The following is a 15,331-nucleotide window of genomic DNA, read 5'->3' on the forward strand; positions in this document are numbered from 1 at the left end:
TAACTAAGCCAGCCAGCACTCAATATGTAGACACTTTGTTGCATGGATACTTTATCATCATACCGACACAAGTAAAGGCAATGAAGTTTGCTGTCAGTTTAGCTGCTTGGCTGTGTGCTGTTGAACACTGATGGAGACCTTTTATTTTTTGATGCAAATCAGCATAGTGATTCCATTTAAGGTTGCATGAAAAACATTATACACTATATTCCCAAAAGTATCTGCCTTCACATGCATAGGAACTTGAGTGACATCCCATTCTTAATCTATAGGGTTTAATATGAAGTCGGACCACCCTTTGTAGCTATAACTCTTCTGGGAAGGCTTTCCACAAGGTTTAGGAGTGTGTTTATGGGAATCTTTGACCATTATTCCAGAAGCACATTTGTGAAGTCAGACACTGATGTTAGGAGGCCTGGCTCACAGTCTCTGCTCTAACTCATATCAAAGGTGTTCTATAGGGTTGAGGTCAGGACAGGTGCAGGTCAGTCAAGTTCTTCCACACCAAACTTGCTCATCCATGTCTTTATGGATCTTGCTTTGTGCACTTGTGCACAGTCATGTTGGAACAGGAAGGGGCCGTCCCCAAACTGTTCCCACAAAGTTGGGAGCATGAAATTGCCCAAAATCTCTTGGTCTGCTGAAGCATTGAGAGTTCCTTTCACTGGAACTAAGGGGCCGAGCCCAACTCCTGAAAAACAACCCCACACCATAATCCCCCCTCCACCAAACTTTACACTTGGCACAATGCAGTCACACAAGTACCGTTCTCCTGGCAGCCGCCAAAGCCAGACTCGGATTGCCAGATGAAGAAGCGTGCTTTGTCACTCCAGAGAACACGTCTCCATTGCTCTAGAGTCCAGTGGCGGTGCTTTACACCACTGCATTCGATGCTTTGCATTGTTCTTGGTAATGTAATGCTTGGATGCAGCTTCTCGGCCTTGGAGACCCATTCCATGTAGCTCTCTATGCTGTTCATGAGTTAATCTGAAGGCCACATGAAGTTTGGAGGTCTGTAGTGATTGACTCTGCAGAAAGTTGGTGACCTCTGTGCACTATGGGCCTCAGCATCCACTGACCCTGCTCTGTCATTTTACGTGGCCACTTCATGGCTGAGTTGCTGTCGTTCCCAATCACGTCCACGTTGTTATAATCCCACTGACAGTTGACTGTGGACTATTTAGTAGTGAGGAAATTTCACGACTGGACTTATTGCACAGGTGGCGTCTGATCACGGCACCACACTGGAATTCACTGAGCCCCTGAGAGCGACCCATTCTTTCAGAAATGTTTGTAGAAGCAGTCTGCAGGCCTAGGGGCTTGGTTTTATACACCTGTGGCCATGGAAGTGATTGGAACACCTGAATTCACTGATTTGGATGGGTGAGTGAATACTTTTGGCAATATAATGTATCATTGGAGAGACAAATAATTTTTAAAAGAATTATCCTCAAAAATATAGACTGTATAACATCTTCAACAGCCATGCTACAATCTCACATAATTAGGTTGAATAATTAGAAGTGGTGTGGTAATGACCCCCCCTGTCCTCCACATGTCCTCCCATTGAGTTCAGTGTGACTGCAATATGCTTTGTAATGCAAAATGCAAACACTTTTTTAATTGGTCTGCATTATTTACATTTGTTAAGACACAAGAATGCCTTGAATAGTCAACAATCCCACAGAAACCCATCTGGAACATCTATGATTGGTCAAGATTAGGGCATGACTGCTATATTTGCTGGCAAATAAAATGAGTTGTATTAAGATTTTATGAAGCTACAATTCTGCTGATAAAACACATATATTGCGTTGTTGCCTTATACTGTATTTATTATATTGCATCATTTATATTGTTAATATTATTCAAGACTGTGGGTTTTGCTGTTTATTTGAGAACGTTTAAGAAAGTGGGTGCTTCATCAGACTGCAAGGCTCTGTTTAACCTATTGATTTGGAGCATATAAAATCATATTATTGGTTATTATAATAGTACCTTAAAATAAGGATCAGTGACAAAATTTGCATATTGGTCAGACCCTAGTGAGGATACTCACAGCAAACAAACAAATTTCTAACTAAATACTCTGGTCACATGTGCAACTGCATAGACCAGTATTGCGTTAGTGACTAACAAACGGCAGTTGTGTGCAAACGTTTGTCAAATAATGTTTTGTTTATTTAAAAATAAGTTCATCTTCTACAGAGAACCCACTTATACACATTGTAATGCTAGTTACTGTTTATTTGCAGAATTTAACATTAGGAAATAAATAAAACATGAAATATGGCTTGTGTAAAAGTGATTGCACATATATTTTAAACTCAAATAATTAAGTTAAATGAAAATTGTGCGCTAAAATTTGAAGAAGAATGCCACATTTATGTCTGTTCACTGTAAAGGATGCTTTAACTTATTTTCATTGAGAAAAATCAGTTCAGATCTTTGCATATGACTGTATTGTGCAGTGTGACATATGTTCAGCAGACTTGTGCTCTTAGCGTAACACCTCTCTTGTTAAATATACATTTCTGAAGTATTTCTATGGGCATCTACAGTTCAAAGCACTTCATCACAGGTCTAGAACAACAGGGGAAGCCACGGAACAAAATGTGTCATTATCGTAAGTCCTCCAAAGCTGTCATAATGGGCCTATCTAGCAGAACCATTTCATGTCATTGATTCTCCCCCTTTTCTGGCTCACAGAAAGATTTCTCTGAAGATTTTTTTATCTCTGTTGGCTAATGGCAAGTGGTACACTATTCTTTGGTAGGAAGTGGTAATACACAAAAATAAATATATTGGAATGCATTTGCACCTCAATTTTGCTCCCTTTGAGTCAGAGATAAACACCGCAGACAAATAGGAGATGAATAACTTGCCGTCACCTCTTCTGCTTGGGTATCAGCCATCATACCACTGATGCTTAGATTATGGGTCGAAGCTTCAGACATCATAGAGCATTACTTTGATACTCAGGAAGCTGCGAGTCTGCAGCTGAACCCAGGAAAAACAAAACTAAAATATCTTTCAGTATTCTTCAGTGTTGTAAATATGAAAAGGCTTCTATTAATGTACTATAGTAAACTTAGTATTCTTAAAGGGCCCATATGCTACAAATGTCTTGCATGCCATTTTTTGCCCTGAAAACCTTTTATGAAGGTTGTGAAGGTTGTCTTTGTCCCTTAAACTGCTTTTTTTCCTATGCCTTCAAAGGGCAGTTCCTCTATTTGTTCACATTCCTTCAAAATGTAATTGGTGAAACATCAGTGAAGTCATTCAGAGTGGTTTGATGTGAAATGTACTGCCTCATATTTCATTGCAGTGGTGGTGAACACAACATGTCCACAACATGAATATAACCATTTTATTTGCTATCCTAAACCACCAGTGACTTTTTTTTGCGTTATTTTGCCTCACAACACCCCTGCATGTACATGTACTTCACAAAAGACCTGATCTCAAAACACCCATAAAACAACATTTCAGACATCAGGTAACATCTCAATAACCATTTCTGTGTAATAACTAATAACTGTAAAGTAGCGTATAGAGCCACCAGTGTGAACACTTGAGTTGGTAAGCTTCTCTACAATAGAGCATTTCACATTAAACCACTCAAATATCTTTGTTTATATCTTAGCAGAAATTTGGAAAAATTGGTGGTGATGAATTCATAGCCCACAATGCTGCAGCAGACACATCGCCCCCACTGCAGGCCCAGTCACTCCACTAACACAGTTAAGACCATCAGGATGAATTACTGTTGTTAAACCAGTTCATCATGCGCCTAATGACTCTATACTGCAATCTGTATGTGCGAACTCCATTTGCCGACTGGCTCACCTGCTGGCATTGTCCGACAGCGTCATGGTGGATTATCTGCATGCTAGCAGGTAGCGGAGATTTTCTGCTTTTGTACATCGTTAACATTCTGAACATGTCCCCGAGAATTACTTCTGATGTATTTTTGGGAGTGTAGCGTGTGCTAAAGCTGGTGACTCATAAGCTGTACCTGCACACTGCTATAATGCACATGCAAATTAAACCAGCAGAATCCTTTTTTTTTACCTTTACCAGGTCATCTGTACCTTATTTGCCCAAATGCTGTGAAGGCATGTGCTACAAAGGCATGTACTGACAAACACTTAATGATCAAGCTGACCTACTTAGAAAGAGTCCTTTGCTATGTAAAAACCTCAGTCAGGGTGTGAAATGCAAGTAAAAATAGAAAGTAGTACAGAGAACAGATATTTAGTGTTTTATCTTATCAGATTTTTGTAAATATGTGCTCATTCTGAAATTGATGCCTGCAACACATTCCAAGGAAGTTGGGACAGGGGCAATTTAAGACTAGAAACATTGTGAAATGTTTTAAAGAAAAAAAAGGTCATGGAATTATGCTTGGGTAGAAAAGAATGAACCAGGATGGGTCAAGGCTCTACACTTTGCCAAAAAATGCTGCGACAAACAATTCATCTGTTTATACACAATATTCCTCCATAAGTAATTCAGCGGAATTCATGTATTTCAGCATATATGGTGTGTAATATAATCAAAGGATTCAACAATCACCAGAAATTGCCAGAAATCACTGTTGCCAATGTACAGAGTTCATTGCTGCATCCACAAATGTGAGTTAGGACTGCAGCAGAAGCCATGTAAACAACCTTGTACAGGCAACGTTTTGTATTGTTTATGGTAAAAATGAATGTTGTGTTCACTGTGTCTGTTTAAAGTTCAAGAGCCAAGATCGGTTGCTATACAGGGGTCTTTTTCAGAGGCATCTGTGCCAAGCCACATTCTGCACATTTCAATAGCATGGCTGTGCATTCAGGCCTGGCCAGACCTGTCTGATTAAAAATGTGCAGCACATTATGGTAACACTTAAAGACTCACATAACCCTCCTACTTAGACTGCAATAATTGGCGTCATCTGTTTGCAAACAATTATTAAGTGTTGTTGAAAGGTAAAGTGATGCAACACGGCTGTAAACTTTTTTGGAACATGTTACAGGCATGAAATCTGGAATGAGCATACAAATAATACAATTGATTAAGTAAAATAGCAAATATTATGTTTTTGTGCTGCTTTTAATGTAATACAGGTCAAATAGAATTCACTGCTTTCTGTTCCTGTTGGCATTTCACATACTGTCCCAACTTTTTTGGAATCAGGGTTTGAATTTCAGCTTTGATAGCTTTAAATAGATGTACAGTTTCCTTTCCTTTATGGGTTGTTCTAATGAATTTGCAGTCCCATTTTATATTAAGTGCCTCTTATAACTGTGTAGTTATGCATGAATAACATATGCAACAACATTGTAACTACTGATGATGTAGTCGCCATTACAGATGGATTACAGAAGTACTATGCAATTACACATTTGTATCAACTTCAGTTTTGCCTCATGTAATTGCACCTACGTATCTTCTACATAGCAACTTTCCTGTAGTGTAGTGTTAAAGTTACACTGTTATGTAGGTACTGTGTAATAATGGAGTGGTAATATAGACGTTGGTTTGGGGGAATGCAACACATTTAATTAATGTCATGCAAGTTCCATTTGAAGACACAGGGTCATCTGCTGTATTGTCACATTACAGAATGGTTTAAAGTTGAAACTGGTTACAGTATCACAACACAAACATGAATGCTAACTAAATGTATGTAATTACATGAGGCAAAAGTTGGTACACATGTGTAATTACATAAGATGTACTTCTGTAATACATCTGTAACAGTGACTAAATCATCAGTAGTTATCAACAGTGTTGTTCACATGTAACTACACCATTATTAGAGACAGTTGTGTGCATATATGCCTTGAAAAATAGGTTGTGAATGAACCTTGAATGAAAAGCCCCATGCATATACAGTACACAAAGTCAGAACATGTCCTTCAGTATTCCTTTTACATATTGTATTTATTTTTACTTTGTGGCCGTAACCTTAAGGTTTGAAATATTTGACTAAGTTGTGATGTCCAGAGGACAAACTCTCCACAGGGAGTAGGGTGCTGGTGGGGAAGGCTGAGATTTTTAATGAAAGTCACTTATCCAGTCATTAGTCATTTTCAGACCCATTGGAATAATTTGGTAGGAGTCCAGTAACACCATGTAATGAGCGTGTAAAAAGCATGATGAAAAGAAATGACTGGCAAGGCCATTTTTGTGGTCAAAAAGAATTCTCACCACATAATACACGTAGGAGTAGAGCCATTATTGAAACAACAAACTTTAATAATGCTAATGCACTCTGAGGGAAGGCGAAGTATTTTACCACCACATCTCTGTATTTAGGAACCTTTTATACCCGGCTGTTTTTTTTTTTTTTTGTTTTTTTGCATAAAATGAACAGTTGCTGAACTGGTTGCAGAAAATGAAAAATTGTTTTTTAGGTGTGCTTTTACTAGAGATGTATAAGCTGTGGGTTTGTTGTTAGTAGACAAACCTTGATGCTGGCTAAAAGACAAACCTTTATGCTGGCTAATAGACAAACCTTAATGCTGAGCAGACCACTGTTAAGCCATAGATAGCATGTGTGTAGGCTTAAAGGAATCAAATAATCCTCAAAGTGTGATGAATAAGGTTACAGCTGTTACATAGTGCAGTGGTCACCAATTCTCCTCCTGAACATTTACTTTCCTGCAGTGTTTAGTTCCAACCCTCCCACCTAATACTCTCTTCACGTCTTCAGAAAAGACCCATTCTTTTCATATCTGTAACATTTAGTTTGTTTTTATTCAATAACACCATCATGCTTGTTGTATGTAATCTCTGTAGGAAATGTAGTAACACTCTCATTCCATGATTATGTTTTGGGGAAAAGGGTTATGCTTTTGAAATGTCCAACAGAAAATGATCCAGTCAGGATATTTTTCACTGTGGAGGCCTAATACACCCATTTAACCATGTTTTGATTTATAGTAGGTCTGAACAATTTCTATATGTGCTAGATACATCACTGTATGTAAATCTATGCCATGTAGTCTCATCAAATATTAGTCAGTTGTCTGAAATGGAAAACAGCAACACTTTACTGACAGAATCAATGAAAACTGAAACTTACAAGGGAACATATATGTTAATGTCTGATTTGAGATTCAAATAAAAACATATATTTATTACAAACTTCAAATAACAATGTTTGGTATAGAATGGCCAAAAACTGTGGTTAGCATAGCACTAACATCATATTAGAAATCCCATTTGAATGCTAGCAAAAATAACAGTCAGGGTTCCTTACTGGTAGCACTAATTCACCTGTTCCAGCCAATCAGGGACTTCTAAATATTAACTTATGCTTGGAGCTACATTCAGCTGAAAGTTAGATCTACAGGACCACAGCTAGTGACTACTGATATTGTGTATATATGTTGAGGCATCTGGAAGTAAACTGTTGATCTCAAACAGTATTGTAATGCAGGTACTTATGCTTTCTTTCTTTCTTTCTTTCTTTCTTTCTTTCTTTCTTTCTTTCTAACAGAGATCCAAATCAGCCAGTACCCCAAGACACTAAGTTCATCCACACCAAGCCCAACAGATTTGAAGAAGTGGCCTGGTCCAAGTACAACCCGAAAGATCAGCTCTACCTTCACATTGGCCTGAAACCCAGGGTTCGTGACCACTACCGCGCTACTAAGGTCGCCTTCTGGCTAGAGCTCGTCCCTCACCTCCACAACATCAATGACCTGTTCCAGTATGTTTCTACGACCACCAAGATTCCACCGCAGGACACCACGCCTTTTCCCTACACCAAGAGACTGGGCAAAACATGGCCATCAACCACACGCCATCCTGGGGTTCCACCGCCCAACCCCAAGCAGACAACGGATCAGCGGAAGGGCAGTGACCTTGGTGATGACTCAGCTGTTGTGATCGAGAACAAGCGGGACTACTCCACGGAGCTGAGCGTGACCATTGCTGTAGGAGCCTCGCTCCTTTTCCTCAACATCCTGGCCTTTGCCGCACTCTACTACAAGAAGGACAAGCGGCGACATGAGTCCAATCGCCGGGGTCCCAGCCCTCAGCGCAACTCAGCACCAGCCAATGCAGCGGCTAATGCAAATGACATCGCTCGCCTACAGAACGAGGAGCTGATGTCCCTGCAGATGAAGCAGCAGCAGCAGCTCGAGCACGAGCACCATCACGAGTGTGAGTCCCTTCAAGCCCATGACACGCTGCGACTGGCCTGCCCGCCTGACTACACACTGACCCTGCGACGGTCACCTGATGACATCCCACTCATGACGCCAAGCACCATCACCATGATCCCCAATTCTCTGGCCGGGATGCAGCCCTTGCACAACTTCAACACCTTCGGTGGGAATCAGAACAGCACCAGCTTGCCTCATGGTCATTCCACCACCAGAGTATAGCTCCGCGCCTTGGACTTTGTGGGCTGAACCTTTCAGAACTATCTGGGGGGAGTCTGGGGATGGTTTACTCCAGCAAGGGAATTAGGACATGGAAGTCTCTCATGGATGAACAAAAATATGTGGTTTCTTTGTTCCACCTGGAGAATGATTCTCAGTGGATAAGATATTATTTTGCTACAACCTCTTCTTGAAGAACAAAGTCCACCATGACCTACTTGTGGGGAATAAAGTGAATGTTTCTAAACTAACAGTGTACTCAGAGCCCAGCGTAGAGAGGAAAGTGTGGTGTTTTGCCAAAATAATTCCTGGACTTTTTTTGTGAGGGACTATTTTGCTGGCAGATTTGACACATACATGCAAAGGAGAGTAGGCAGCTTTGTATGTGCCATTCTGATTATCCTATATCAAGAGTAACAGATGACATTGGTGTGGTGCCAGAACACCATATTTTGAACAAATGGATTAGTCTACTTTTCCGACGTTGTTGTCACATATTGAACAAAGGGGACTGAATTCTAAATCTCCCAGCCTGAAATGTATTTATGACAAATTTGTAAAGATGACAATTATGTAAATAGCTGTGAGTTACAAATCCAATACTAAAAGAAATTACAAGAGCTTTTATCGTTGTTTTGGTTCAAAATATGACTATTACTAAGCTTGTGCTTTCTGTTGAAGTGACTGTAAATATACCAGTCAGAATCATTGTCTTCTTTCCAAAAACATCTATGTTTAATGGTATCCCAAACGATACTCATTCCAGCAACCACCAACATCCATAAACATAACCTCAGCGGTCCATCATCGTTATGTCTAGCAGATGTTTTCCCCAAGAAATGGCCTCATACAGTGACCTTAAAATGCAGGATCACTGTCTGCAAATGCCCTATTATGCTAATCTGAGAGTTTTTTTAAAGTTTCTCTTCTACTTGGTGAAGAGATTGTTTTGCCTGGACTGTCAAATTGGGTTAAGTACTTCCACTTTTGGCAAGTGCAATGTATCACAAATGTCATTTTGTTCTAGGGGATCACATAATGGGGCAACTCAAAATTGCCAGGAAAACCACTGGACCATGGTGCTGTCACTCAAGCACATTCTTGCCATACATATTTTCAACACTTTTGTCACCACAATCTGCCACACCCTACCAAATTCTACAGGAAAGAAAATGCAGGAAAGTCTCATAAAGATGTATTTTGGTTCCAATCTGCACCATATAAGCTGCCAGAACCTATCTAACACTAAGGCTGATCTGATCCAGCCAGTCAAAAACTCAGAAGAAGTTTATTAGCTAGAGCAGGTGTGGCAGACTGTGGTTGGAACTAGGCTTCAAAGGAAGGTAGATCTCCAGAACCAGGGTTGCTGACCACTATCTAGAAGGTTTCCAATTGTTGTCATGGAGTACCCCTGACATTCTAGTGTTTCTCTGGAGTAGGGTTGGAAACTATGTATAGTTCATGAGATACAGATTTCACTTCAACCAGACTTGTACTTTGAGTCCAGGGAATTGGCACCTGAAAGTGGGACTAGTAATTTATGGGACAACAGCAGAAAACCGTATCTCCTTTCTCCGACATGTATAGGTCACCACCTGCTTCATCCTGTCCTGTTTTTGGCCTTTTATTTTCCTTTTTACTTAATATTTTTATTTCAATTTTTCTGTCACATGCACCACTGCCTGAACGGAAGATGTGGCCAGCATTGTACTGTTAAAAAAAATATATATATACATATATGAAAGAAAAAAAATAACTAAAAAAATGCAGGCAGTGGGTTTTGGTATCAATATTAGTTGGATATGTTTGTAAAGCAGTATATGTTAGATATTTCTACTTGTCATATGCTAGCAATATGTAAAGTATCGTGCCAGGCTTGTGATATTTTTGGGTTACAACGCAAGTGAATGAGTGTAAATAAATAAAAAAAATAATAATATTATAAATGCTATTAAAAAAATCATTAACCCTGATATTTTTAGTTCTGCATCCTATAACAAGAAAGCTTGAAAGTGCAAGCAAAGATATATATAAAAAAATGCAATTGAAATTTATAAAGTTACATTTGTATATTGAATCTAAGATATTCATCTATCCCCTTCAACTGTCAATAATTCAAGGGTGAAATGTAGGATTCTAAATAATAGTTTGTCTCATATTGTTTGCGTTTTTTGCCTTAAGTGATAGATGATATTTCTGGCTGGACACCTATATAAATTTTTTCTGCAGCGTTTCTAATAAAATATCACAGTATTTTCTAAAACTGCGTGTTTTTGGACTTGTGTGTTTGACAAGGGGAAAATTCAGCAAAATGGGTAATAACTATTCATTATATTTTGTGTATAATTTTATTTTGTTACATTGGTGGCTTTCTGATTGGTCACACATCTGACTTTTGAGGTTTTTAGGTTAAAAAGATCTAAAAAGTAAACAATCTTCAATTTCTATGTTGATACTCTACCAGAGCAGTTTCTAGCTGTAAGCAGTTGAAACAGTTGCTAAGGGCGCTGAAGTATTTGTTTATGTTATGTCAAAATAAGTACCTTCTTAAAAAATACATTAAAATAAATAAATGATTGGGCTAGGTGGGGTGAGGGAGATTCCCCCACATAAGATGGTGCTTTGGGCCCCCCAAATGTTCAGAACCACCCCTAGGTGCACCAGCACTTAAGTTACCCTTTATTAGTCCCACAACAGGAATTCACTGAAACAGCTACATACACACTAGTGAATGCATACACACTAGGGGGCAGTGAGCACACTTGCCCAGAGCAGTGGGCCTATTCACAGCAGTTGTGAGTTAGGTGCCTTGCTCAAAGCTTCAGTCATGTCCTGTCAGCTCAGAGGCTCAAACGGGCAACCTTCTGCTCATAAAGCCGATTCCCTAACCTCTGGCCCACTACTGCCCTTTATTGAAAGAACAACCAACTGAACTTTTAAAGTCTTCCTATGAAAACTGAAAATGCGTCTCCTGAAAAGAATGGAAGTGGCAAAGAGTAGACAAACTAAAATCGTAGATCCTGTTTTGTAATTTTATGTAAAATATAGGTTTTCTGACACTCAAAAATGAGTAACTTGTACTTGTGCTTTTATGCCTGGACAAGAAATAAATGAAAGATCTTTTACTTTTGCACAGGACTGTAGATGCTGAAGATGCAAAGAAGTTCCACTGCAGTTCTATAAGTTAGCAAGTATTTTTTGCCTTGCTATGTAACAATAATTTTGCTTGAGTTGGGTTGAGTCTGTCTATCCACCTCTGGCACCAGTGAGTCAACTGTTTAAAAAGTATACTTCAGGAATAATTACTGAAGTAATGGTGTCAGTATTTGGTTTTGGTATCAGTTTTTGAATGATACCTAACACTAGTTAGATAACCTATGAACAGGTATGCTTTCCTTTCATTTTTCATGTGTTTTCTTATTTCACTTTGTGTAGTGAAACTCAAGATCTGGGCACGAACTTCCAAATGCATCAGTGTTGTTAAGAGAAGTGAGATATTCACTGTCATAATATATAATAGAGAGCGAATAGGATTCAGACAGAAGGCATCTAATTTATTCAGTGTGCACCACAGCTTAATGTACTGCTAAAGTAGGATCATTGTACATTTTAAAAGTTCTTATTTTCCTAAGGATTTTTGGCATGTATGAGTAAAATCTCTGGTACAGACCCAATCACTGAAATAAGGATCTGGGCCAAAGAAAGGCCTGTTGGCAAAGTGATGGAGAGATGGGTTCAAAAATAGCGAACCTTTCCATTAAAACCTGACGTTTCAAGTTAAAGTGTAGAGGCAGTTTTCTAAATCTTCATTCATCCCATCAGTGGCTTGCTGCCATCTGGCTTATTTTGATGGCTGGCTCTTTACTGAGTATTTGACACTGCAGTTTTCTTCATGAAGCTATGACCTAGAGTTTGTGCCATGGAGGTGATAAATAGAGATGTGGCTCAAACACAGGGAACCTTTCCTCTAACAATTCTCTAAATAAAGCGAAAACATATTTTACAGACCCTTTTTTGAAGGAAGTTTTAGTGTTGGTTATATGTCACTACCTATAGACCTACACTGGTGTCAAATCATGATGTTAATTTGCAGCTTTAAAGACAATGAGATAATGAGCATTACATGCATGACAACATTCAGATGTATAACATATTAGTGTCCCTATTGCCAAGCGCTTCATTTTTAATAGAGTTGGTAAAAGCCAATTTACTGTTCTTAATTTTCTTCTTTCTCTTTGAGGATAAGATTAGCCATCTGTTTTAGGCCAACACCTTATCTTAACACTAAAACAACATTTCAAGCATCAGGCAATGTATCTGTAATCTTTTTTGCGTAATAAGTTCATGTGAGGGAACTTTCTAAGGCATTAAAGCTCCTCTGGCTTCTCTAGAATGTAGAATATTTCACACTAAATCACCCTAAATTACATTGTTTACATTTTAACTGTTTAATTATTCAGCAATTACAAAAAAAAGTAAATAAATTTAAAAGATTTGCTCTTTAAGTGGGCACTGGGACTTGATAAGTGCCTTTCAGCCAGTCATATTGCAATGTAATATAATTTAACTTTTAATGAATAAATTATGAAGAAATATTAAATATGTGAAATGTTCCTATTTTTCAGTACATTTGGAAAACACCAACTTGAACTTTGCTTTAAAGGGCCTACATTAGGGCTTTGTAACCCAGATGTTAAAAAGAGCCATTTTGTCCTTTCAACAAAAATGAAACCTTGGGAACCACAACTTTTAATGTCTATTTTATTGAAGTAACATTTTACCATCTTGGCTGACAGATATGTCTTAATATGTGCTAGCTACTGTCCTAGTACAGGGGGTCCTCAGGTCACGACGTTGATCCGTTCCTATGTCGCGCCGTAAACCGATTTTCAGTGTAAGTCAGAACATACGTACATACTGTACGTAGATACTGTAAGCACTTATCCTATCCTAACACCTACCCTAACACAGTGCCCTGCATAATTACCAAAAAACACATTAAGGAAATATAAAATACGTTTAGTAATGAAATGAAACAGTAATAAAAACAGTAGGATGCAATCTTTATCTTTTATAATCGTAGCAACAGTCGAACGACTAAGTCCAAGCCACCGGCCAGTGTTTGTCGCTGTTTCCCTCTTATCGGATCGCTTAACGATATCTAATTTCACTTCCATGGTGATGGCTTTCCTCTTCTTCGATGCACTGCCATCAGAAGAGTCTGCCTTACGCTTGGGAGCGTACAATGCGACTGGGGTGACGCCGTCTTCCTCGGTCCACAGCCGCGTCACAGTGTATTCTTCCGCCGTGCACACCAACTAGTTCCCGCACACGAAGTTTGCGTTTACGGCGTTTACGGCGTTTACGACGCAAAACCACTTAAGTCGAAACAAGGCTTTATATAGTATATGGGATATGTGTCGTAACCACGAAACATCGTAACTCAGGACTGACGTAACCTGAGGACCTCCTGTATATGCTAAAAATATTAACCAAAACACAGACTTACTTAGCTAAAATAAAAGAGTGATATTGCATTAGCAGCAGCTCAAAAAGATACAGTGGGTGGCTTTACACAACTCAAAGGAAGCTTGTGTTTGATTTGTGAAGAAACCAAAAGTAGAGAAGTTTCTTGTAAAATATCTCTGAACGTTTGACTTTTTACGAGGCTGAAGTCAGCTTCTCATTCGCCAGCTTCTTGTTCGAATTCCACCTTAAATGAATGCAACTGCTGCACCATTTCAGGTGGAACAGGAGAACTCGAGAAAGAATCTGACTTCAGCTTTGAGACTTTTTAGTGTACGACAGTTTCTAGTTGCAGATTAAATGTGTCAGGAAACCAGCTGGAGTGATCATAAGTGCAATAAGTCCATTCATGTCCAGATTATCAATGGTCATCTTAAATCTTTCTCAGTGCAGTTTCATTAGCTACTAGCTAGGCGAGATTGCTATAGTGACCAACAGTCTGCAGGCCAACCTTTAGGGTTAAAAGGTGAATTTGCAGTTATGCATTAAGTCCAGCATTTCCGGATTTCCGGTCTTTTTTTTTTTTTTTTTTAATTAAACCATGTTAGAACGATCAGCAGAGCGTTTAATGCAAAAGAAGTTTTACCTAAAAAAAAAAAATCTGCTGTGAAGCCACAACAGAGCCGCATGCAACTCCTAGCATTTATCCTAAATGTTGCTTGCATTTGATTTTTTTCCTTCTAAGGCTATTGTTGTTTTTTTGCATCAAAAGCAGGTCATTTTTCTCTATTTGCCACCGTCTCTTTATCCCTTCAAATTAAACAGGCCATTTTGTTATTGACTGATATATTTAAATGAGCTAATGAGTTAAATGAGAAATGCTCTGTTCTGATTGGGTGTCCTGAATTGTGCCTCATTGAAAAAAACAGTCTCAACTGAAATGTATTATAACTTTTGCATGAGTGGGTGGAGCTAAACTGCTGTAGACTGTAGAGTTTGTAGATGTGTTTGTTTTTGTGACATCACAGAAACTCAAAGCAGGCTGTTTTTGCAGCTTAGTTTCCATATATGGACTGTGGGGGAGTGAATGCTATGCGTTAAAATGTTATCAATGTTTATACACTACATCAAACTCTTTTATTTATTAATAAGTGAGGGAAATTTAATTATCTGCCGTAATTTAATTCTGATTAAACACAAAACAGTGGAGCTTGGTTTTAAGGTCTCCGTCTTTGTCTAGTCAAATCTTAATGTTATTTACAGTGACCTAGCAATAATTACATGCTTAAATGGTAGCTAATTTGCCGTTGCAAGTAATGTCCACAGTAATGTCCATGTGTAAAGCCAAATCAATTAGACAATAGCAGGCGGCCAAACTTGTGCCCAGCAGGATGTCCAATAATGGGGTCATTTTCTCTCTCTCTCTCTCTCCTCTCTTACTCTCTTCCTCTCAGCGGGGAATGCTGTTTGTTGCGAGCCTTTAA

The 15,331-nt window shown here is 38.8% G+C and overlaps 1 protein-coding gene across 4 annotated transcripts in view; it reads left to right on the top strand.

Moving 5' to 3' along the window:
- Positions 1-10,644, top strand: part of nlgn4xa (neuroligin 4 X-linked a) — a 130,861-nt gene extending 120,217 nt beyond the window's left edge. For all 4 annotated transcript variants that reach the window (XM_017699123.2, XM_017699125.2, XM_017699126.2 and 1 more), the window contains one exon: positions 7,493-10,644. In XM_017699123.2, coding sequence (XP_017554612.1) covers positions 7,493-8,384 — 892 coding nt within the window. In that variant the 3' untranslated portion in view covers positions 8,385-10,644. The remainder of the gene's footprint in view (positions 1-7,492) is intronic.
- The last annotated feature ends 4,687 nt before the right edge of the window (positions 10,645-15,331 follow it).

Source organism: Pygocentrus nattereri, chromosome 12, assembly GCF_015220715.1.
Source record: "Pygocentrus nattereri isolate fPygNat1 chromosome 12, fPygNat1.pri, whole genome shotgun sequence".
Lineage (NCBI taxonomy): Eukaryota > Metazoa > Chordata > Actinopteri > Characiformes > Serrasalmidae > Pygocentrus > Pygocentrus nattereri.